Genomic DNA, 24,708 nt, shown 5'->3' with positions numbered 1-24,708 from the left:
TTTAAGGTCCCTTCCAACCCAAACCATTCTATGATTTTATAATTCCGTGATTAGGAGGCTTTTCCCGGGAAAGGCACTCTCACATGCTCTTCCCTCTTCAGCCAGTTCCAGAGGTGATAAGTGGGAGCCTTGGAAAGCTGGTGCTGCCAGACTCCTACCAGTCTTGAACTGAGACTCACCTGTTCCTCTGTGTATGGAAACGCGAAGCTTTTCTGTACCACGGTTTGCTGGTTGGTTCACCCCACGGTGGTCACCACCTGAGACACCTATGGCAACACCGCAACGGGATGTGCCCAGCTGGGCTGAGACTCTGCAAGGGACAGGCAGGCTAGATGAGGGCTGTAATTGCTGTCATCCCAGAAGGAAACTATTAGCTCTACACCAAAGTCTGTCCAGCCGTGGCAGCTTGTCCATGTGCACTGACATGGGCGTAGGAAGTGTGCCTATCTTCCATACAGTTTGGAAACCCTTTCTACCAGCTGCGACAAGTGGGGACTCAATTTCTGCTACACTGACCACGCAACGTCCTCTTCCCTTTGTTCCAAATGCTGCTCAGCTCCTGCTGCCGTGATGATGTGTGACTGTGCTCCCCTTGGAGAGCTCACACGCTCCATCCGCTGCGGACAGCTGCCTGTCAAGTGCTTGTCTGGGTTCCCTAACCCCAAGAGAGCCTTGCGGTTAACCTGGTGCTCTTAATGCTTCTTGTGTCAAGGTCAGTGGGGTTTATTTTGAGGTGTCTTATAACTAGGGGTTTCCTTATGGAGTTAGGGGGTGTGCTGAGGAATTTGGATTTATGCTGTGGATGTATAATCCCATTTCTGAAGGAGAATTGTAGTTCTACAGCTCAGACTTGCTGTAAGGCTTTCCCAGTTGTTTGCGCGTGAGCTGCCCTATGGAAATGAAAGAAAACGGCTCAGAGTTTTTAAGGATCCCAGCATGAGAACTCATTTTGAGCAGCTGTAGGGTATCAGAAGTCTAAATCAGGATTCAAGTATTACAACAGGGCGTACTTTTCATAGTTCCCACCCAGAGCTTTGGATTTGTCACTAAAATTGGGGTTCCCATATTCTTCTCTAATCTTTGGATCTCACTCCTCTGTTTTTCTCCTGATCTCTTAAGTTTTCCTCTTTGACATAAGACTGCAGGGCTCATGTGAAGAGAAGGAAGCAGAGCTAGGCTCTGGCTGGGAGTCTGTCTTTGCATGGGAGACCTTGTCATATGATGACCCTAAAGGTGAGTCTGGTCCATAGGGTCTGGAGAGGGACACTGGTGATGTGACTCTGCTGCCTAAAGGCAGGCAGTTTGGCCCTCTCCTCTGAGGGAGTGAGGCAGGGAGGATGGTGCCAGCTCACGTGGACACGATGCAATTTCCCAGTCCTCGCTCAGGCAACACAGACAACATCCAAGCAGCAGCCGCCTCCTTTGGCTGAGAGAGGCAGCCAGCCAGCCGCTGAATGAACCGTCAAGGTGCTTTTCATGTGCAAAAGGACAGAAATCAATCACTGGTCAGCGATGGGCTCGTTTATTATCTCACAAGAATAAACGACTTATACAGCTGCAGCAATGTCAGCAGAACCAAAGCTTTGCCCAAGGCCTGAGCTCTGACCGCCGGTCCCTGCTGTGATGGGTGGCACTGGGAGGGTTTGTAATGGAGAGGATGGATTTGGGAGATCCCTGAGCTGCAGGGAGCAAATTGGAGACTGTTCCCAGAGTCCCGTGTCCTCCTGATGCCATCATCCCACACGACTGATTTCTATTCCCTCCTTCTACCTGACTGTCCTTAGAAGAGGGGAGGCAAACGCAGCCCCCAACACTGGGGAGGACTTGTACCCAAGAACCAACAGCCTCTTCCAGGAGTGAGGTTTGAGGGCAGTGAGGGACTCGGACCCCATTTCCACTGACCCCATTTCCTAGGAGCCAGGTGGCTGGAGGCAGGAGCCCCCCAGGTGTGCTGCAGCGTGGAGGGGGGAGCGATGAAGGTGGAGGGAGCCCCATGTTCCCTTGAGTGCCCTGGCCAGGTGCTGCTGAGTGACCTGAGGCAAAGCACATACATTGCTCTGGGGAGGGGTTTGGATTTGACTGCCTTAGGGTTCAGAGACCCCCTGCTAGGAAATGTGGGCCAGACTGAAAGAGGAGCTGAGCATCTCCAGCTCCTGGTATCATCTGGAAGTGGGGGTCCTGCCCATCCCAAAAAGCTCCCAGTGGATGAAGCGGAGCTTCCCAAAACTGAGGCAGTCCGAACCTCAGGTGCACACCTGGGTACACTGCTTTTAACCCATTTCCTCTGCTCTTCCAGTAGATGGGCATGGGGCAGATGCAAGCCCATTTCCAGGGTGTGTGGGACCTGTGGAGGACCCTGGAGGAAAAGGCCTGAGGTCCCTATGGGTGGCCAAGTCATTGCAGTTAGCCATTGCCATGTGTTTCTGCCACAGAGCAATGACTTTTTCTTGCTAAAATGTCTCTTCCTTGAGAAGATGCGCTTGGCTTCGCTGCAGGCTCCTCCCAGCTTGTGATGCTGTAGGATGAGAAGGAGGTTGGTGTCTGTGATCCATCTCCTGAGCTGTCAGGGCTCTCTCCCAGGCAGCCCCTGGATGCAGTTGGTTTATCTCCTCCCATGGCCAGCCCTGAGTATGTGGAGCTCAGGCAGAGCCCTTCCAGGTGAGTGGCAGCTGGCAGAGCAGTGCTGGTTGCCCAGGTAGATATGATGGGGGTGAGGGTGGATGGGTTGTACTGATGCTTTGCATGGAGCAGCCTGCTGTCACCTTGCTGGCCACCCGGCGCTGGGGCTGGCCCTCCGCGTGGTGTGGGGCGGTTTGGCACGGCTACTCGGACGAGGTTTATAAGTGAGATGTGTAGGCTGGTGTGGGCGGGGAGGGGAAGAAGGCTATCCGGAGGCTGCTGCCAGCTGGATCTCGGCTCTCTGAAGCAATCAGCACCTCACTGTCATTGAGGCAGGGACAATGCTCAGAGAAGCCCTTCTCCTTCCCTCTGGTGCCCACCCGTTGCTGGCAGGGGACAAGCGTCATGGAAGGGAAGCTGTAGCTGTCGAGGATGGAGTGCACTCCCAAGGAATCAGGTGTCTCGAATATGTGGTCGATGTCAGAGAAGGTCACCAGAGCCTGGGTGGAGTCATAAGAGCTTTTCTCCATGTCATCAACCTCACAAGACTGCGTGTAGTGCCCATTCTCCTTGCCCTTCTGCCTCAGCAGACGGAGGTCGTCTCTGAAGTGGGGGTTGAAGAGCAGGTAGAGCAAGGGGTTCAGGCAGGCGGGCAGGGGCAAGACTACAAGGAGGACAGATTTGATGACCTCTGGAGTGATGAGGAAGAGGTTGAGTGCAGAGGAGAAGATGAGGAAAGCCACTGGGCAGTAGAGGAAGCAGTTGGTGAAGATCAGCCAGGCCACATGCTTGACCATGGCACAGTCCCAGACAGCACTGAGCTCCCCCTTCAGCAGGTGACAGTAGAGTCGGATGTAGGTGCCCGTGATAGTCAGGAAGCAGAGCATGTTTGTCATCACCAAGGCCACGGTGAAGCCCAGGGTGGCAGGTTTCCCGTCTGGGATGGGATACGGGAGACAGAGAGGAGACACTCTGTATTCCCCGATGGAGAAGAGAGGCAGAACGGCTGCCACAGAGGACAGCAAGAGGCAGCAAAGGGCAGCAGCTTTGACCTTGCCTAAGGAGGGTGACTTTCCGTAGCCCCGCACGCAGGAGACCGAGACGCTGCACTGCACGGCGGCCAATGTCAGCAGAAAGATGGCAGCCTCCGAGGCAAACACCGACAGGAACCCCGTCACCCTGCAGCCTGTGCCGCTTTCCCACCTGGCACCGTATTTGGCAAACTGTCCGTAGGTCAGGGTGTCTACGAGAGCCAGCATGCTGCAGTAGACGCCGGTCAGCATGTTGGCTCCTGCTATGGAGCCGATGAGGAACTTGACTGGAGAGAGGTAGCTGGGAGAGGCAAAGACGGCCAGAATGACCAGCCCATTGGAGAGCACCGAGACCAGAACGATGACCCAGACTCCCAGGCGGATGATCCAGCTCTCAAACAAGTTATCACAAGGCTTGAAGGGACCTGGAAGAAAACAAACCACAAAGTTATATCCAGAATATACAGCTCTGCTTTAGAGCAGTGGCCAGGTCCCAGCCCTCTCCTGGCCCTGCTGGCCCATTGCCAATTGGATGCTGAGGGCTGGAAAGGAGCATATGACATTTTCTTCCCTCTTCTGTGGCAAGACCTGGATGAAGGCATCGAGTGCACCCTTACCAATTCTGTGGATGACACTGAGCTGGGTGGAAGCCTGGATGTGCTGGAGGGTCGGGAGGCTCCAAAGGGATCTGAACAGGCTGGATCCATGGGCTGAGACCAACAGCATGAGGTTTAACAAGGCCAAATGCCGGGTCCTGCACTTGGGGCACAACAACCCTGAGCAGCTACAGACTAGGAGAAGTCTGGCTAGAAAGCTGCTTGGAGGAGAAGGACCTGGAGGTGTTGGTTGACAGTGACTGAACATGAGCCAGCAGGGGCCCAGGTGGCCAAGAAGGCCAATGGCATCTTGGCTTGGATCAGACACGGCGTGGCCAGCAGGGCCAGGGAGGTTCTTCTCCCTCTGGACTCGGCACTGGTGAGACCAAACCTCGAATCGTGTGTTCAGTTCTGGGCCCCTCACCACAAGAAGGATGTGGAGGCTCTGGAGCGAGTCCAGAGAAGAGCAACGAAGCTGGTGAAGGGGCTGGAGAACAAGAGGAACGGCTGAGAGAGCTGGGGGTGTTTATCCTGGAGAAGAGGAGGCTGAGGGGAGACCTCATTGCTCTCTCCAACTACCTGAGAGGAGGTTGTGGAGAGGAGGGTGCTGGGCTCTTCTCCCAAGGGACAGGGGACAGGATGAGAGGGAATGGCCTCAAGCTCCACCAGGGGAGGTTTAGTCTGGACATTAGGAAAAATTTTTCCCGGAAAGGGTCATTGGGCACTGGCAGAGGCTGCCCAGGGAGGGGGTTGAGTCCCCTTCCCTGGAGGGGTTTAAGGGACAGGTGGACAAGGAGCTGAGGGACATAGTTTAGTGATTGATGGGAATGGTTGGACTCAACGATCCAGTGGGTCCTTTCCAACCCAGTGATTCTATGATTTTAAGACAGTAGCAGTGCTGCCTCTTGGCTCTGCTCAAGCTCCCCTGTGCTCCTGTCCCTACACTGGGGTGCCTCTGGCATGCTGTCTGGGCCTCCTCCCAGATCTTGTCCAGGGCAGAAACAAGGTGAAGGGAGAGGTAATATGTGAAATATGAGAAATGACAAACTTATCAGAGCTCCTAAACCAGAAAAAGGTTCAGGTCTGGCATTGCCAATCCATGATCCTACGCACACTGAAGCCTTTTTGCTCCCATATCCCACCTGCCCTGGTCTGTTTAAGGGGGCAGTTTGAGCTCAAGCTGAGCCTTTGTCCAAAGGGCCATAATGTCCTGTGTTTCTGTGGGATTCCAGACCCAGTCACTCCTGGTGTCAGCTTGGCATTTGAGCCACCCTCCCATTAGCTGCTCTTTCTCATTGCACGCCCTGGGATCTTGGAGTTGGTGGTGTGGAGACACTGCAGGGAGGATTGTAGGAGCCTGGGGATTTAGAAAAGCTCAGAGTATTCCAGGTGTGTTCAAAGGGTTTCCTTGGATGCTCACCAGGGCTTGGTGTGCACTGAATAGTGGGGTGCAGCTTTGATTCCTCAAGGTCCAGCTGGAGGTCATCTGCATCTAGGTCATCTGTGGAGAAAACAACAAAAAACGATGCTCAGAGAAGAACGAGCGGGGCTGTTGAGGGGAGCTGGGCCAGAAGTTTTCTCACTGCCTGTCCTCCTTTTCTCACTCCACTCTCCTTCCCAACCAGTTCCCAGCCCAGAAGTTCAAAGTAGCTGCTGGTGTCCAGTTTCTCTGCAGTCATTGCTGTAGAGGGAGAAGGTCTTGTAAATGATGGTGGGTTGCAATGTGACCCACTCCTCTGTTTTCAGGTTCCTCCCAACATTTGAACTGTAAGAGCCCCAGATCCTGGAGTTGTGGGACTGCAGATCCCTCCTCCCAGTGTGCTTTACGTAAAATAAAGAAATATTCTAGCCTATGTGGTTACAGAAAACAAAGCCTTCAAATGCATCTTCTAAATGGAAGCTTTCTACGCAGGCCTTGTCCGATGTTAGTTCATTAACAAAGACTTTGGAGCTTTTTTCAAAGAGAGCCATTAGCTGCTACTTGCAGCACAAATTCTTCATCAGTAAACACTGCCACCACCACCGAAGGGCTCAGAAGCAAAAAGACAAGAAAATCCAACATCTTTTTTTGCTTTATTTTATATCCTGTGATTTCTTGGGACAGTGGTGCCTTATTCTAACCACGGAGGTTCCCAGTCCTGGATTTGTTTACAGGTGGACTGGTTGCCCATGCCCGCAGCCTCTGGATCCATGAGGTCTATGTAACCAGACTGCTCTGCCCTCAGAGTGCAGCCTGCAGGGCCAGCACCTCCATCCTGCTGGCAGCTGCACCCTCAGCCCGGCTTGGACCCTCTAATGGTTGGGCAGAGATCCCCTGCCTCAAGGGTACGTTGCTAGAAGAGAATGGGGCTGAGACCTCAGCTGTGTTTTTGATGGCCTGTACGTGTAGGCCATCACCAAGGAGAATGGAATCCTCTTAATCATGCTTTCAAGACATGCTTTTTTGCTTTTTTCCTTGTTCTTCTTCTCAAACCACCACTGATTCACAGTGAAGACAGCTGCTGTCCTGCTGTACCACCGCCGCCCATGGCACCAGCGCAGCCTTCTGCTCCCAGTGGAGATCTCCTGAGGGTTCTCTGTGGGCAGGAGGAAGGGAAGGATGTTTTGTGCTAGGCACAGCCCGATAGCCAGGGAGCTGGATCTATGGCTATGGGATGAACTCTCCCAGGGATGGCATGGGCAGATACCAGCACCCAGGTGAGCACCATGCAGCTGAGACACTGATGAGGAAAACAAGTTTCCACAGTGCTGAGGCTAACCTCAGTGGGATTTAGCTGCCTAAACTGCTTAGAAATGCTGCCTCTCATGAGGTCTGAGCCCTGTGTGTGTACGAAAATATGACTGGATTATCTGGTTAAAGAACGATGACAAATAACGTGCTATCTTTAGTGCCTCCTCACAAGCATTGTGGCTTTCTCAGCTTCAACGAGCTTTGGAAAAAAAATGCCATTTTAAAAATCTGTCTGTCTAAGAGTTAAAATATGACTGCTGCTTTGGAGTCTGGCACGAAAATGTTCACAGTGGGATGGAAAAATATTTCCTCCTTGTATTTTATAGTCTTATAAATCTTCAGTGTCTTTTCCATCCCCAGTGCGGAGGCTGTGATGTGCAGTCACGACACTCAAATCAATGCAGAGTCTTGCACTTTCCACATCCCCCTGACCCGACCCCTGGCTGAGTTAAAGTGCAATCTGCCCCCATCCCTTTTCTATCCAAAGGGCCAGGAAGGTTGGTTTTAAGTGGAGGTTAAACATTTGCATGAAGTGCAGGATGGATTTTTTTTGTTTTGCCTGGGCTACTGTGCTCACTGTGAATCGTGTAGCAATCCTTGACCAGCACAGTGGGGTTCAAAGCAGAAAATGCACCTCTCTGCTGGCAATGAGGACTTCTCCCAGCCTGGGGACAGTAGAGAGAAGAAAATGTCTGTTGTGTTCCAGCAAGGCAGACTACAGTGTGTTTGAAGTAGTTCTTAATATGGATTTTGCTAAGGTGCCTCCAGTTTCTGAGGCTTTATGGAAAAAAAACACTTTACTGTAGAGCCATTTCCATGGAAAATGTCTCCCAGCTGGCTGGACTGACACCGAAGCAGGAGGAAAAGGAGGAGAATGGGTAGAGCAAAACCCATCAAACTGGATGCTTCTTCTCCTTTTGTATTGTCTGCCAGGGCAGTCCCCACACGGGGTTTGTAGAGAGTTGCTCTCTCTGTCAGAGTTAGGACATGGATGGCACAAAGGACCTGGGCAGGTGCATTTTGTTGGAGTCAAGCAGCCTTCTGGAATGACAGAAGCAGGAAAAAAGTGATCCTCCAGGGTTTGCTGGATGGTTGCAAAAGTTAATTAGTCAACTTTACAAGTTAGTGGAGGTGCTGGACTGGGTAAAGCAGTGTCAAATTGGCAAGGATAACCATAAAAGTCTCGTCTCCCCTCTCCTCTCCTCTCCTCTCCTCTCCTCTCCTCTCCTCTCCTCTCCTCTCCTCTCCTCTCCTCTCCTCTCCTCTCCTCTCCTCTCCTCTCCTCTCCTCTCCTCTCCTCTCCTCTCCTCTCCTCTCCTCTCCTCTCCTCTCCTCTCCTCTCCTCTCCTCTCCTCTCCTCTCCTCTCCTCTCCTCTCCTCTCCTCTCCTCTCCTCTCCTCTCCTCTCCTCTCCTCTCCTCTCCTCTCCTCTCCTCTCCTCTCCTCTCCTCTCCTCTCCTCTCCTCTCCTCTCCTCTCCTCTCCTCTCCTCTCCTCTCCTCTCCTCTCCTCTCCTCTCCTCTCCTCTCCTCTCCTCTCCTCTCCTCTCCTCTCCTCTCCTCTCCTCTCCTCTCCTCTCCTCTCCTCTCCTCTCCTCTCCTCTCCTCTCCTCTCCTCTCCTCTCCTCTCCTCTCCTCTCCTCTCCTCTCCTCTCCTCTCCTCTCCTCTCCTCTCCTCTCCTCTCCTCTCCTCTCCTCTCCTCTCCTCTCCTCTCCTCTCCTCTCCTCTCCTCTCCTCTCCTCTCCTCTCCTCTCCTCTCCTCTCCTCTCCTCTCCTCTCCTCTCCTCTCCTCTCCTCTCCTCTCCCAGCTGCAGGGATGGGATGAGGGGGAACAGTTTTGAGCTGCAAGAGGGGAGATTGAGATGAGATCTTAGGAAGAAATGTTTTGCTATGAGGGTGGGAGGCCCTGGCCCAGGTTGCCCAGAGCAGTGGTGGCTGCCCCATCCCTGGAGGGGTTGGAGACCAGGGTGGATGGGGCTTGGAGCCCCTGATCCACTGGGAGGTGTCCCTGCCCGTGGCAGGGGTGGCACTGGATGGGCTTTGGGGTCCCTTCTGACCCAAACCGTTCCATGATTCTATGATTATTGCAAACATATGCAATAATGCGTGAGGGGGCTGGAGAAGAGGAGGCTGAGGGGAGACCTCATTGCTCTTCCAACTACCTGAAAGGAGGTTGTGGAGGGAGCTGGGCTCTTCTCCCAAGGGACAGGGGACAGGACAAGGGCTAAAGGCCTCAAGCTCCACCAGGGGAGGTTCAGGCTGGACATTAGGAAAACATTTTTCACGGAAAGGGTGATTGGGCACTGGCAGAGGCTGCCCAGGGAGGGGGTTGAGTCCCCTTCCCTGGAGGGGTTTAAGGGATGAGTGAACGAGGTGCTGAGGGACATGGTTTAGTGATTGATGGGAATGGTTGGACTCGATGATCCGGTGGGTCTTTTCCAACCTGGTGATTCTATGATTCTATGATTCTACCCTCTAAGTGTTGGTCCTGATGTGGGTTGCTGGGACTGTGGTGATGGCAGTATTTGTGCTTTGCCTGTCCTTCCTCTCAGCCAGCTCTGGGAGGGTGGCAGGACTGAGCTGCTGGCGAGTGTTGGGTGGGTGTCCTGTGTGCCAGGCCCCCGAGCCGCCTTTGGGCTGCTGCTCAGCCATGTGGGATAAGCTTGGGGCAGGGGGTATCTGCTAAGCCCCACCAATTAAATTCCCAAGAGGCATATCCCAAGCACCAAAAATTTTGGAAAAGGGACCTTCAGTATGTGTCATGACAAGGTGACAGAGCGATAGGACATGCAGTGACCGCACTCCTTAAGGGCTTTGAGTGGTCGTTACTCAGATGTGAATGGACACGAGTGGTGTCCGGGGGGGTACTGAGCATCTGGGAGCCCGGGAGGATGGGAAAGGACTGATCTGGTCCTGGGGTCCATGGCACCACGTGCTCTCTGTGGCTGGAGTAAGATGGTCCCTTGGGTGCTGGGTGTGGGGGCAGAACATGCTGCAGGAGGCAGCGCTGCCTGGCAGCTGGAGCACGGCTGTGCCACCAGGGACCCTCTTCTTGCCCCTACACAGCTTTCTGGGACAAGACGCCTTTCACTACCTGGCTGCGTGGTTGTGTGGACTTGGGTGTAGAGGGCTCCTCGGTCCCTTGGTGGAAGCGCTGCGTGAGGCTGAGAGGACACAGCTATCTCCCTCTATCCCTCTCACATGCTCTATCCCTCTCAGAAATTCTCCCATAGCACTCAAGCGCCCTGACAAGCCTGGCTTTACACTGCAGAGACAGAGCCTTGAGTTATTTTCTCTTAACGAGACCACTTTATCTCTTGCATGGAAGGAATGTTTGGGAGGTTTTTTTCCTCCTTAATGAGGAAGCGTTACAAGATTCATATAACACAGCTAAATACCAACAGAAAAGGAACACTGGAAACAGAAATAAAGCAACAACAAATTAAGTAAAATAGCAATATCAGAAACCCCTCATTGTCAAGAGGAGGCCGTGCATTGCTGAATGACAGAGTCATCTGCAAAAGTGGCACAGAGTAAGGAAGGTCATTCTTGTGCATAGCACCTCTGTGGTTTGATATTTCAAGACAAAGCCAGTGCTTTAACATCTGTAAATATGAGTCTTTACAAGCTGCTAATTGTCTCATCTGGCACGCCTTGGAATCAGTCAGCGTTGCCCTCTGGTATTAATATCTCATGAAGACACATGCAATCCAGGAGGCTGGGGCTGGCTTGGAGATCTGGGAGCCTGTGGTGGGTGCTGGTCTGCTGACAGGGCCAGGAGATGGATCTTTTGAGACACCAAATGCTTTAGTGCACAGCAAGAGCAGGTCTGTAGGCAGCACTATGGGCCCTGGCCACAGACCAGATGCTGTAGTTTGCTGGGCAAGGTCCCCAGCTATGTGCACAAGGACTGGTAAAGGATGGGCTGCATGAATGATGGAAAACTGAACCAGCTGAGAAGAAATTCCTGCAGCAATGACCATAACATATGGCTCCTCTGTACTGTCTGCCCAGTGTAACCACCAAGCCTACCGTGCTTCCAGGAACCACATTGTGCTGGTAGGAATTACACTTGCCGGCCTCTGGCTGGACTTTTTACATTGCTAAAGCTTATTCCTGGTCTGTGAAGGATCGGGGCAGATGGCAGGAGCAGGAACACAGGGCTCATGACTCATTTGCTGGCTGTGTCATAAAGTGTGTGGGTCGTCCTGTCTCCCATTTGCTGTAATACAGAAAATACAACTGCTCTGGGTCAGTATCTGCCCCCAGCTCTAGTCCTGCCTGCTTAAGATGCAGGAGATTCTGCAGAGCCGCTGGTTACGGCTGGGTGCGCAGTGCTCCCAGGAGCAGGCCAGTCAAGTGCTCTCCAGGCACTCAGCCCTCTCTCCATCTCCTACAGACACACAGCATGATGTGATTTTCCCTACAGGGTGTTTCAGACCTCAGAAATGCACGGGGCCTCTGTGTTTAACAAAAGCAGCATCCAAGCTGTGTCCTGAAATGCTATTTCCACTCTCCAGCAGTTCCAGAGGAAGCAAAGGGGCTAGTGCTTTTCTTCACATTATTCTGGGATTCCCTTGCAGAGGGATCACACCAGCCCTCCACCTGGAGCTGCTGTAGTGCTGGGAGTCTGTGGGGGCAGGCGTGCTTTGCATGCTCCTCTGCTAGCCTTGTCCAACAGATTTCATGGAAATCTATGGAGAAATGCATTCTGGAACACAGGATAAACCAGCTCTTGAACAGAAAGCTCTGATCATCTGTAACTGTGGAGCCACTTCTGCCCTGCATAAGTGAGCTTATCATATTCCCCAAAGACTTCCTTTTGTTCATACCCAACCCTCACCTTCATCATAGCATCAGGGTAGGTGCACAAAAGTAGCACAGACAGGTGTCTCTAACTCCAACCAGTTGTACATTCCAGTTCTTTGAGCCCATTCTCTTATTCAGATTAATCCTAGGGTCCATCCTCTTTATGTTGTAGCAACGAAGTCCTGCCAAAGGCTCTGTGCTTCCCTAAAATCTACTGATAAAGCCCAGAAGCTGCCCTGTGTAACCTTGGCCATCTTAGTGGCTTGGGGAGCCTCCCTCTGGAGTCAGCAAGGCCAAAGCAGCAAACGTGCTGTTGGAGACTGCCAGATCTTTCTGTTAGATTGGGGCACAACAACCCTGGGCAGCTCCAGACTAGGAGAAGTCTGGCTGGAAAGCTGCCTGGAGGAGAAGGACCTGGGGGTGTTGGTTGACAGCGACTGACCATGAGCCAGCAGGGGCCCAGGTGGCCAAGAAGGCCAATGGCATCTTGGCTTGGATCAGAGACGGCGTGGCCAGCAGGGCCAGGGAGGTTCTTCTCCCTCTGGACTCGGCACTGGTGAGACCGCTCCTCGAATCCTGTGTTCAGTTCTGGGCCCCTCACCACAAGAAGGATGTTGAGGCTCTGGAGCGAGTCCAGAGAAGAGCAACGAAGCTGGTGAGGGGGCTGGAGAACAGGCCTGATGAGGAACGGCTGAGAGAGCTGGGGGGTGTTTAGCCTGGAGAAGAGGAGGCTGAGGGGAGACCTCATTGCTCTCTCCAACTCCCTGAAAGGAGGTTGTGGAGAGGAGGGAGCTGGGCTCTTCTCCCAAGGGACAGGGGACAGGACGAGAGGGAATGGCCTCAAGCTCCACCAGGGGAGGTTCAGGCTGGACATCAGGAAAAAATATTTACCGGAAAGGGTCACTGGGCCCTGGCAGAGGCTGCCCAGGGAGGGGGTTGAGTCCCCTTCCCTGGAGGGGTTTAAGGGACGAGTGGACGAGGTGCTGAGGGACATGGTTTAGTGATTGATGGGAATGGTTGGACTCGATGATCCAGTGGGTCCTTTCCAACCTGGTGATTCTATGATTGTGAAAGTCTGAATGGGCCAGACCAGCTCTTTCTCCAATGCTGCGACACTAATTGAAGTCCCTTCACAGTATCTGGCCACCAGATACTGTGGAAAAGGATCAATCTACCCTCCCCGAGGCAGGTGTAACTCCATGGCTGGCAGTGGGACCACTCCTGCAAGCGCAGGATCGCGCCCCAGCCCTCAGCATGTCCCTGACCAGGGACTGATCACCATTCTGCCCAGTTTACTCACAATGATTGTCAGCATGACCTGGAAACAATTCCATGGTCCTCTTGTGGGGATCCTCCTCCTCAGGGCTCACGTCTTCTGCCTCCCATTGGTTGGACATCTTGAAGAAGCTGCCGCAGCTTCCGTAGGCACAGCACTGGTAGGCGTAAGGTACCTCGAGGACTCTGCAAAGCGGGAGAGCAGAACTTTTAGCTGCATCACCTCCATGACTCGACTCTATATCACTTTGCACTTTTTGCTTGATTTCCACATGCGATAAAGGCCAGTCTATCAGGTGATGGTGACAGTGGAGCTGTACTTTACTGTGGTGAAGAATTCCATGTAGGACACAGGGTGGACCCAAGTAATCCCCCATATCTCAGCACTGCCTCACTTTTAGTGCTTAAGACACTGTCAATAGATGTGGTCAGACACCAGGATTGGAAACTGCGCTAGAATTCCTGGATAATTCCTAAACCTCTTTCTGCAGGACCCCTGGACTGATTCAGCCTCTCTTTCCCATGCTCTCTGGCAATATCCCATGTGCATGTGGAGTCTTCATTTTTTAACCCAAGGTCATTTTTCACTGGACATCCTTTCTTTTGTTCAAGGTGAGAAACTTCCCAATGGCCTGAGCAAGTCCAAGGACCCTGATGCTGAAGGTCAGAAAGGCACCTTCAAAATCCAGTTAGAATTATGGAATCACGAAATGGTTTTGATTGGAAGGGACCTTAAAGCCCATCCAGTTCTACCCCTCTGCCATAAGCAGGGACACCTCCCACTGGATCAGGTTGCTCAAAGCCCCATCCAACCTGGCCCTGAACACCTCCAGGGATGGGGGAGCTTCTCTGGGCAACCTGGGCCAGGGCCTCCCCACCCTCACAGCAAATATTTCTCCCTAAGATCTCATCTCAATCTCCCCTCTTTCAGCTGAAAACCAGTTCCCCTCGTCCTGTCCCTTTGCTACTTGATCAAGAGCCCCTCACCAGCTTTCCTGGAGCCTATTTCAGCACTGGAAGCTACTCTTAGGTCTTCCACAGAGCCTTCTCTTCTCCAGGCTGAACAACCTCAACTCTTTCAGCCTTTCCTCGGGTGAGAGGTGCTACAATCCTCAGAGCATCTCCATGCCCTCTTTTGGACTCAGTCCAACAGCTCTCTGTCTCTCCTGTGCTCAGGGCTCCAGAGCTGGACACAGGGCTCCAGGTGAGGTCTCACCAGAGCAGAGGGGCAGAAACCCCTCCCTCCCTGCTGGTCCCACTGCTTTGGATGCAGCCCAGGACATGGTTGGTTTCTGGGCTGTGAGCGCACATTACCGGCTCACGTTGGGTGGCTCACGATGAGTTCCATGCGCACGGCTCACCCCTGCCATCTCAGGCAGAGAAATCTCACGTCTCTCAAGTGTAGCAAGTTATTTTAATATGTCTGATTTCTACTTGGAAGTAGAATTGTTGGTTGTTCATTATAGCATGTATTTCAAAGTTAGTTAAACTGCAGCTGAGCATTGTTTGGATGACATACCAAGCTGTCAGTCAGCAGCTGCATTTTCCTCAAAGACAGTGAACTCCTGCTTTGCTGCTGGAAGTCAGGAAGACTGTTGACAAAGGCAAAGGAGCCTCAGGTTTTCCAGACAATTATGGTCTTCTGACAAGATCAGTAAATACGGTGAAACTCTATATTCTTAAAATATGCTTTTGTTTTAAGTTCCCAAACATTTCTGGCCAAGCCCCAGGAGGCTGTGTAAACTCTGTGCACACACTTGCTTCCTGTTGTAAACTCCAAAATAATCCTATTCCTGAAAGGTGGTAGGGAGGTACGGATCCACCCAGGATGGCTAAGAAGTGTTCTCAGATGATTCCTCCAGGTGATGCCCCAAGAATAAGGCCATTTAGTGGCAGTGACCCCAAATTTAGGAAACGTTACAGGATCCATCACCTGGCATGGTTCAATGAACTACTCCTGCACACTCAGTCTTCCTGGTACCAGTCCAAACCAGCTCCACAGGTGTCAGTGGAATTAGTTGAGGGGAGGAATACCCCTGAAAGTGCTGAACTTGACCTCCTTGCAGAAGGGACTGCACCATCTTGGGTGTGGAAAGCCCTCCACAAGCTTCTGGCATTTGGAAACCGGTCATGCAGCAGATCCCAGCTATGGTGAGTCAAGAAAGTCAGAAGAAAAAACCCTGCAGGCACCACTGCTAAGGCTGAAGTGAGAATTCCAGACTTTTCATTGGACCTGAGCTATTAAGCCCAATGTTGGTGTGGTGGCCTCTGACCCCAGCAGTGGGTATCTACATCTGAGAATCTCCAGCCTTGAGAATCTGTACTGGATGAGCAGGAGCATCAGTTGATGCATCCCTGGCTCCAAAGAAACTATCTGGGAGACCCAAGATAGCTTTTCCTCAGCAGGATTTGAGTCATCTGGACCATGGGCTTCTCAGCCTGAGGGCAATGGCCATGCTGGAGATCCACCACTTAGAGAGGGTCAGAAGAGCCAGAGCCAGCAGCGCAGCACTGCGCTTTGAGCCCTTTGCAGCCCCATCTTGCTCAGTTTGACCCCTCCAGGCTCTTCATTAATCCATAGCAGACAAGACATGGCCACACAAACAGAGTTTACTGAAGGAAAGCTGGATGTCATTAGTTAGGACTGGCTTCTGGGAATGTTTTCCATTGAGAGAAGCCCTGAGTTGGGTCTGCTCCATGCTTTCCACTTGTGTGTGTGTTTGGGGTGGGGGTGGCGAGCCTGAGAGCACATCACCGCTTTCCTGTGGAAGGCTTTGAAAGATGAGGCACGTCAGCAGCAGATGAAGCTTCCTCAACCTATTGGCCTCCAAGGATGGAGGAAAGCATGCAATAAACAAGGAAAGTAGGAATCTGATTGCTATAAGCAAGTACAGGCTGTGCTGAGAGCCAGAAGTGAAAGCGCCAACACCACCAGTACCTCATTTTGGGGAAGCTCTCCTTGGTGAGGGGCTCAGAGAGAGCTGGGTTGCCTTGGAGCTTCAGATGGGTCAGTCCACCCAAACCGTCCAGAGGCAGCGTGACCAGCTGGTTATCAGTCAAGTCCCTGATGAAGGGGAAGCAGAGAAGGAGACTGCAGTCAGGGTTTTGCTGCTAGTGATATCTCAGCCAAGTAGAGGCTTGGAGAGCCATGCATGTCATGCTGAAATGGGGCTGGGTGCTGCATGGGGACCAGGATCATCTGCAGATAAACAGGTTGATACTGCAATCCCTGGGGAAAATGAGGGCAGGAGTTAATGCCGAAAGCTCTGGATGGGATCTATTTCCCTGTGCATGTATCTGCCCTGTGCATCTCTTCCCCCATCACTTCATAGAATTATAGAATGACAGAATGGTTTGGGTTGGAAGGGACCTCAAAGCCCATCCAGTTCCACCCCTTGAGCACCTCCAGGGATGGGGCAGCCACGACTTCTGTGGGTGACCTGGGCCAGGGCCTCCCCCATAACAGGTCAGGTATGACTGCAGGTCCCATCCCATAAAATAAGAGTCTCAGTGAGGGGGTTGAGGACTTGGACCCCTCCAGAGCCAGCAGAGATGGTCTATCATGCTGTCTTTCATAACACATCTAAGACAGGTATAAAAACATTAGAAAGTAGAGGTTTAAGTGTTCAGGGTGAGAGCATCTTGAAGATGGTTCGTTCTGCACTTTCATCATCCCTTTAATACTGATAGGAAATCTTAGGATTTGGTCGACCCATGTGAGTGCTGAGACCTGCACCTCCGCACTGCAGCCTTCTGATATCTAAACGCCAAGGAATCAGTTTGAGGTCCCCAGATACCTGCTGTCCGTGGCCCACTGTGAAAGAAATAACACCCCAACTTACAGCTTGGTGAGCGAGTGCAGGGTCACAAAGGCTTCAGGGTGAATAAACTGGATGAAATTCCAGCTCAGGTCTCTGCAAGGCAAGGACATGCCAGTAAGAGGGGTGCAGAGCAGGACAGCGAAGCCGCTGGCACCAGCCTGATGCAAGGAAATGTGGAGTCTGTAGCCCCTTGGTCGGCAGCGCGTTCCGTCTCATTGCAGCTCTCTGGAGACAAATATGTTTGGGTCTCTGTTTGGGTGGTTTCTAACAGAGGTCACAAGAATTTTCCTTGCAGGAGCTCCTGAGAGCAATGGAGAGGTTCCTTTTTGGGTTCATTTCTCTAAACTTGGTGATTTTATGCTAACATGCTAAACCTCCAAGCTGTAGGCAGTTTATGTGTTAGGGCCAGAGCATCTCGGTCATGGTCACAGTGCTGGGTGCCCAGGCAAGGGCAGATAGGGTCAAGGGCTGTGTGGAAAGCAAACCAAGGTCATCTTAAGGGTGTCTTCTGTCATGGACAGTTGGCGTGGATTCACTGAGGCTCTACAATAAGCTCTGCTTCAAGCCGAATAGAGGACTCAACCTCTTTGCCATCAGCATATCTTCTCCTAAGGCTGACTACATGAGGAATTTCCTCCATGTATCTTCATCTCTCCAGCTCTGAAGGGAGCTGGGGTGCCTGCCCAGATGTTTGTGTCATGCTGCAGGAGGGTGAGATGAATCCTTCCCACAGGGACCCAGAACATACCCAAAGGCATTTAGTGTTACATGTACTTAGTGGGCGTTCCCGTGCAGTTATAAACACAGCATGTGTGACACTCGTGGGCTCCCTAGGAATGCTGCCTATGAAACAACACTCAGATTGCACCATGGGAAAAAGCTTTTATGGGATTTAGTTCACTTCCCAACAGAAGAGTAAATAAAGACCGTCACCACTTGGAGGGCTCTTCCCACATGTCACAGGGAGAATCATGCTCTTAATAACTTCTCACAGGTGCCACACACTTAAGTGGGCTGCCCGCTCCTGGGTCATCATGCGTGCTTGTGTGCGCTTCAGACGTCTAACATACACGTTTAAGTTGTGGGGACACTGTCTCAAATCAAATGGGATGTTCTGCATGGATGTTCCAGGAGTGCACGGCTCAGGACCAGCATGTGTAGGTGCTGGAGCTCATGCACAGCGTGGTCATTCCCTGCCCTGAGTTCACATCTGCACAACCGTTCAGGAGATGGGAGTCCGTAATGTGTGCTCCGCAACACAGGAGCTGTAGCGTGTGGTTGGAGCATGTGGTGTGGAACATCCACATGTGTGGGCAGCGAGGCTGGCAGGTAATAGATTTATTTCCCTCTGCACACAGAAGGGAAGCCAGAAGGAAGGTTTGTGCCCTGCTATTTTGTAAGGGGAAGAGGGACTGGTGAATGAAGCTTCTCAGCAGAGGCAGAGGGACTGAGGCCGGGCAGCTCCACAGCAGCCTGGCTGGGTCCTCACGGTTCCCCTTCTCTCAGACAAAAGCCCCGTCATTCCACCCGCCAGACAATACTTACATGGATCGCAGGGCGATCAGCTGCACAAAGGTGTCTGCTCTGATTTCATGGATCCTGTTGTGCTGGAGACCACTGCAAAACCAGAAACTGGTCTGAGAAAGTTCGTACTTCGTAGGGATCTTTGTCCCATGGCAGGAGACACAAGCTGTCAGAGTGGAAGTTGTCATTTGAGCTTGGAAGACCCACTTTTACTTCAAGGGGTAAACAGGATGAGCAACAAAGCAGCTCAAAGCTATTCTCTCCTGTGGGCAGCTCTAGAGCTCAGACAGCTTCTTCTTCTTGATGCCATCATGGCACAGCAAAATGCCATTGATGAGCAGTGGTTAAATGTGCCCCATTATCATGGAATCGTAGAATGTTTGGGTTGGAAGGGACCTCAATGCTCATCCAGTTCCACCCCTGCCATTGGCAGGGATGCCTCCCACTGGATCAGGGGCTCCCAGCCCCATCAAACCTGGCCTTGAACCCCTCCAGGGATGGGGCAGCCACCACTGCTCTGGGCAACCTGGGCCAGGGCCTCCCCACCCTCACAGGAAAAAAAGATCTCCAAAGGCACGCTGGTTTCCTGCTGTGCTTCACCCTAAGCCTGCAAACTGCTTTGTCCACAGCAAATGAGGAGAGCTTGGAGCCAGTGAGTCAGCAAACAGCTCTGTGTGACCCTTCAGGAAGGACTACATGGAGCTGCCCTTTGCTTCAGTGACGGTGAAGGTGGTTTGAGGACAGAAAGCACCTCAGCTTTTCATTAAGAAAAATCCTCCTTTCTTGCTGAACCCACCATCCACATTCAGCACGTGTATCTCCATGAAGTGCCTCAACCCCTGAACACCTCCCTTCCAGCAGCCTTCTGCATTCCCTGGGTTAGGGAAGGGAGCAGGGCAAGAGCTCACAGAATATTTGCTGATCTATACATCCTCCAACCTCTCCAAGAGACACAGAGACTTGATCCAAGCATCCACTTCGTGGGGAACACTCAGTTTCCCAGTTTTCTTTTCCCTAGTGTCAAAAAATGGTGAATATTTTTCAAAATTCCTGCAAAACGCCCCTCATGAATTCCCATCCCTGTGGGTGACCTTCTGCAAGGGGAGACAACCACAGCCTAGTGCTCTATCTACACTAGAGTAGCAGTGTATGTGTTTTCTGGGGGTTTGCTGGGTAGATAACCTGCCTTCAGCCTCAGAAATGCTTTTGACTCATCTGACACAAGGACTTGCACGTGATAGCTGTGTTGTCTCAGCTGGTCACGTTCATGTTTCAGAGGCAGGGGCTTGAGCCCCTCACGTCTGCTCTCCTGCTGGTTTCTCAATGCCCCACGGAGCCAACAAGGCGTTCCTTGTACGTCTGGTGAAAATTTCAGGTGAGAGCCATGGGACAAAGCTGTGCACAAATCAGGGGTCTCGCTGAGTGGGAGAGGTGGAGCTTGGGAAGAGAGGGCATCGTAGCAAGATGGTGAAAAAGAATTCAGGGATGTTTAGCTGTGAGGGACCACCTGTGTGCTGCAGGTACAAACCTGCACATCGGCACTTACGGGAGAGCGACTGGCACACAGAAGTGGTTTGCGCGCCAGGTTGTACCACCAAGCACCACCAGACTTGTTTCCAATGTATTTCCCAGCTGGAATGCTGATGCCTGGTGGGCGTGGGGCTAACAGGGTGATAACTTTGGGCTTAAGGGTCCACATACTCATTTCGTAAGAAAATGTTAATTTAAGGCACAGTCTGTCTGCCTTAAGCAGCCTGAAAGAGAGATTTACTGTGCTTTTGTATAATAAGTCTGAATTTGGCACATTATAAAATACTGTAAGGAGAAATTTAGGCACAATGTGTCAAACTACAAGTTTGGGATTCTGAAAGTTCGTCCTTTTCAAAATGTCTTTTCTAATTTTTTCAAGCATCTTTCTGAGAGTACTTCAAATAAAAATATGCCCGGCTCTAACTCTGTCCTTAGAGGTCCCGAAGAGGCAGAAAGAGATATGTAACTCTTGTTTCACGTGATTTCATACAGTGTCCTAATGTCTAGTTTTGCTAAGGCTGCCCAGGCTGGGGCAAGCAGAGAGCAGGGACGAGCTCTGCAGTGTGTTTTTGTGGGGATGCTGCCCCCACACATCCATTCTTCCATGTTGCAGGATTCCATAAAAAAAGATATATTTGACAAAGTATCATAGAATCATAGAATGGGACCTAAAGATCATCCAGTTTCCCCCCTGCCATGGGCAGGGACACCTCCCACTGGATCAAGGGCTCAAACCCCCATCCAACCTGGCCTTGAACCCCTCCAGGGATGGGGCAGCCACCACTACTCTGGGCAACCTGGGCCAGGGCCTCCTCACCCTCACTGTGAAGAATTTCCTCCTTATGTCTAGTCTAAAACTGCCCCTCTCCATTTTATAGCCATTCCCCCTAGTCCTATCACTCCAAGTCTTCGTAAAAAGTCCCTCCCCAGCTTTCTTGTAGCCCCTTCAGGTACTGGAAGGTCTCTATAAGGTCTCCTCGGAGCCTTCTCTTCTCCAGGCTGAACAACCCCAACTATCTCAGCTTGTCCTCGTATGGAAGGTGCTCCAGACCTTGGAACATCTTCGTGGCCTCCTCTGGACCCATTTCAACAGCTCCATATCCTTCCTATGTTGATGATTCCAGAACTTCTGTTAGGTTTGAAGTGTAGGGCCAGATCTCCAGAGACTTGGGGCTGAACGCGAATAACTCTGCCTCAGAGGAACAGAGGTGCCTCCCAGGGCCCAGAGGGCACTCAGTTCAGGGGCTACATATGAGGAAAGCATCAATCTTCTCTCGGAGGGGCTAGCCATGAGCAGCGTGGATAAAACTGGCTTTGTGTCCATAGCATGGGATCCCTCCTTGAAGCAGAAAATATTTATGGTATAGTTAAGCCCCATTCTTGATTAGCTCATATTGGGACTTGACTTAAGTGAAGTAAAACTCAGCGCTGTCACATCCTACTGCTGTTTGCTGTGGCTACGACCCCTGAAGAGACCCAAATGAATGAAAACCCTATGCTCAGGGGTTGCATTTTTATTCTGCATTTGCACAGGGGCAAAGTGTGGACCACAGGTCCATTTGCAGCCCAAATCATGAGCTGTAATGCTCAGATTTCCCAGTGCTTGCTGAAGGGTGAGTTTTTTGTTCGGGAGCTGCCTCTGTCCCCAGAACAACCCCTTTCATCCAGAGTACAGCACAAATGAGGGAATTTCTTTACTCACAGCTCTTCCAGCCGCTGACACCGGTGGAAACTGGGCAGATCTTCGATTTGGTTGTGTGACAGTTCTCTGCAGGGGAAAGGATCAGCACAAAGACTTTAGAAGGTCAGAAGTGAGTGTCCCTTGGAAAGCAGGTATTGCCAGAGAGGGTTATGAACTGACTTTCAATTTGCAAAGCTGCAGAAAGCTGTAACCCCAGGTGATTTGGGTCTCTGCTCTGCACCCCCGAATGCTTGTTCTATGTCTCTGTGTAAGGCAATGATTGCTCAGTGCTTTATCTGCTCACACCACCCCAGACCAGCGCTCTCCAGCCTTCGCTACAGACTGATGGAGCTGCTTCTACCTCCCAATCCCAAGTCAGCCATGGAGATCATCTGTGCCAGCTTCTACTGCTCTCACCCTTGCTTTTCTGAGGGCAAAGGGGAGAGGTGTTTGTGCCAGAGCTCCCATCCTGCTGTGGTGGATGGAGGAGCTCATGGAAGCTGCAGATTGCCTGGCCTCCATTCAGCCTTTCCTGGCTTCTCCCCAGGGTTAGGGAAGGGGTTGTCGCATGGGCAGGGATTTGGTACAGGACATCACAGGCTGTGAAAATCTCTGGTCCCCATTCTGTCGAGTGCTGCTGCTTGAAAGCAATTCATAGGCTCATAGAAACATAGTCATGGAATGGTTTGGGTTGGAAGGGACCTCAAAGCCCGTCCAGTTCCACCCCCTGCCATGGGCAGGGACACCTCCCACTGGATCAGGGGCTCCAAACCCCATCCAACCTGGCCTTGAACACCTCCAGGGAGGGTGCATCCACAACTTCCCTGGGCAACCTGTTCCAGTGTCTCACCACCCTCAATTCCTGGCAAACTCCTTTTCCCACTGCTTCGTAGCCCAGTGGCATGTCAGTGTCCAGGGCAGAGTAATCAGAGGGAAACCTGTCCTGGCACAGCTTAATGTGAATTTATTAAAACTGAAATGGGCTGATAAGGAGTAATGCTTAAAATCAGCTTCTACCCCCACCAGCAGTGATGGATTTGTGGCTGCTCAGGGAAATTTGCCTCAGGCTGAAGTTTTGTGTGTGGCCTCTCCGCTGACTTTCCATACTCAGTTTCCATCTCTCTCCCAATAAGTTGCTGCTAAAACATTTCAGTTATTTATATTTTTACAAATCACCTCTCCACCAGTTTTCCCTGGTGAGGAGGAGGCGGGGGGAAAAAGCAAGCAGAACTTTTGTACTTGGCTCTGGAGACTGTCACCCAGCATGCAGAAAGAGATACAGCATCTGTCTGTTCTCACTGGCCCCTGGGTCAGTCCACTGGACTCCTCAGGGTGGTGCCTTGGCTAGGCAGTGATGGAGGGAGAACACAGCCCCAGGAGGTGCTCCTTGCTCCTCCAGAGTGAGTGTAACCAGAAGCAGTCCAGTATGGACCCGCAGAGTGGCCTCAGTCCCTGAAGCTGTGTTGTAGACACATTACAACGAAGGTACTGATGGCATCAAGGGACTTTAGTTCTGCTCAGGGATGCTTCAGCTATTTCTGCATGAGTGGAAAGACAAATCTGGAAGCTGTGGACAAAAGCAGCATGATGATGTCAGGTTGCTGCTGATCTCCAGCTCGGCAAGGCCACGCTGCCTGTGTGTGCTGAGCTCAGTGCCCTTGCACGGAGCAGCGTCGCAGCCTCACACCCCTGCGGCTGCTCTTACAGCCCCCCTGCAAGATCTCTGCAGAAAATCTGCAGCGTGACATGAGCAGCAGGAGGCTAGAAATGTGGTGCTAACTGTATCGTCTGTTCAGACTTGTCATGGTCACAACATCAACCTGTAGAACTGCCACGGGGTGGGCAAAGCAGGAGAAAGCAGTGAGAGCAGCCACCGGCTCTGCGGGGACAGGCAGCCAGCACATTGCAAAGGCAAGAGAGATGTAAACATGCATAAACATTGTTCTGCATCCCTTCTCTCCACACTCTGAAAGGAATGTGATTAGCGTCAGTAAACAACTGGGAAAGAGGAACAAGGTGGGGTGTCCCAGTAAAACTCTCCCACGAGGAGGGGGTAGCCATCTGCTGCGGTGGTTTGCAGTCTTGCAAACATAAGCAAAGCGCTTGGGACTTTATAGGCTGAGCCCTTCTGGAGGCTACACTCTGGTGGCAAACTGCCCATTGAATTGGTCCAGATGCCTAGAGGTGAGACATCTTCCCTATAGGAAAACGTGGAGCCAAAATGCTGTGCACTGCTAAGTTAAAATTGTGTTCTTTTATTTCCATATTTTTCTTTTTTTTTCCAGTTTCTGTCATCAAGAAGTCATTCCTGTTGCTTTCCTGGAACAAACTTCCTTTTTGTTTTCAGCTTTCTCATATAAAGACTGATGAGAAGCAAGACTACTGCTTGCCTTAAGACTGCAAACTTGCATAAATCTGGCTCATGGCTCATTTTCTGAGGATGCCTTTGACTGCAGATCAGTTTGGAGATCTGGGGAACGAGGGGTGTGATTCCTGAGAAGATGCAGGAGTCTTTCTGAGATGCTAATTTAATCATGTACCAAGTTACCCCCCACCCTCCACGTCCCCCACTCAGCATCATTTGGCCAAACAAGCAGAGCCAAAGCACCTTAGAGTCTAAGCAAAACCCTGACCTGATGCTGCTGCACCACATGAAGGGCTCTGGCCATGTGGCCTTTAGGTCCCCGTCAGGTCAAGTCTGTCCCCTCCTGAGGTGGGTGTGGGATCCTTACTCCAGATGATAGCACCTGCTGGAGCTCCAGCTGCATGAAGCCAATGCTGGGGCAGAGCATTGCATGAAATGTGGTTTACTCCTGACCTTTGTGCTTTGTATAGCTAGGAGCTCTGAAATGCAGCTGTCATTCTTACCCACTGCCTTTTCTACCCTCTCTGCCCTCCTCGTGTGGGGCAGACAGTTCCCACTGGTGCAGAGCAAAAGGGAGGCAAATGTGGATGTGCCTCATTGCTTACAGCCCTGCGTTCAGAGCATCACACCAGGATGAAGCAAGCAAGTTCAAGAACATGCAGAGGTGAAGGTAGTGCCTAAAAAGGTGGTGTTTTCTCCATGGAAAATATAACAGGAACAAGACCCAC

At 51.7% G+C, this 24,708-nt stretch overlaps 1 protein-coding gene across 1 annotated transcript in view; it reads right to left on the bottom strand.

Annotated features, from left to right (window-relative positions):
• Window positions 1-1,924: 1,924 nt before the first annotated feature.
• LGR6 (leucine rich repeat containing G protein-coupled receptor 6) overlaps window positions 1,925-24,708 on the bottom strand; it is a 151,521-nt gene continuing 128,737 nt past the window's right edge. The window contains exons 12-18 of the mRNA XM_069875745.1: window positions 21,637-21,702; window positions 18,426-18,497; window positions 16,902-16,973; window positions 15,998-16,123; window positions 13,085-13,245; window positions 5,667-5,747; window positions 1,925-4,075 (exon numbers count right to left, since the gene is read on the bottom strand). Of these exons, the coding sequence (XP_069731846.1) occupies window positions 2,838-4,075; window positions 5,667-5,747; window positions 13,085-13,245; window positions 15,998-16,123; window positions 16,902-16,973; window positions 18,426-18,497; window positions 21,637-21,702 (1,816 nt within the window). The 3' untranslated portion in view covers window positions 1,925-2,837. The remainder of the gene's footprint in view (window positions 4,076-5,666; window positions 5,748-13,084; window positions 13,246-15,997; window positions 16,124-16,901; window positions 16,974-18,425; window positions 18,498-21,636; window positions 21,703-24,708) is intronic.

The sequence above is a fragment of the Phaenicophaeus curvirostris genome, chromosome 24 (genome assembly GCF_032191515.1).
Source record: "Phaenicophaeus curvirostris isolate KB17595 chromosome 24, BPBGC_Pcur_1.0, whole genome shotgun sequence".
NCBI classification, from domain to species: domain Eukaryota; kingdom Metazoa; phylum Chordata; class Aves; order Cuculiformes; family Cuculidae; genus Phaenicophaeus; species Phaenicophaeus curvirostris.
This window is presented reverse-complemented; position numbering and strand designations above follow the sequence as displayed.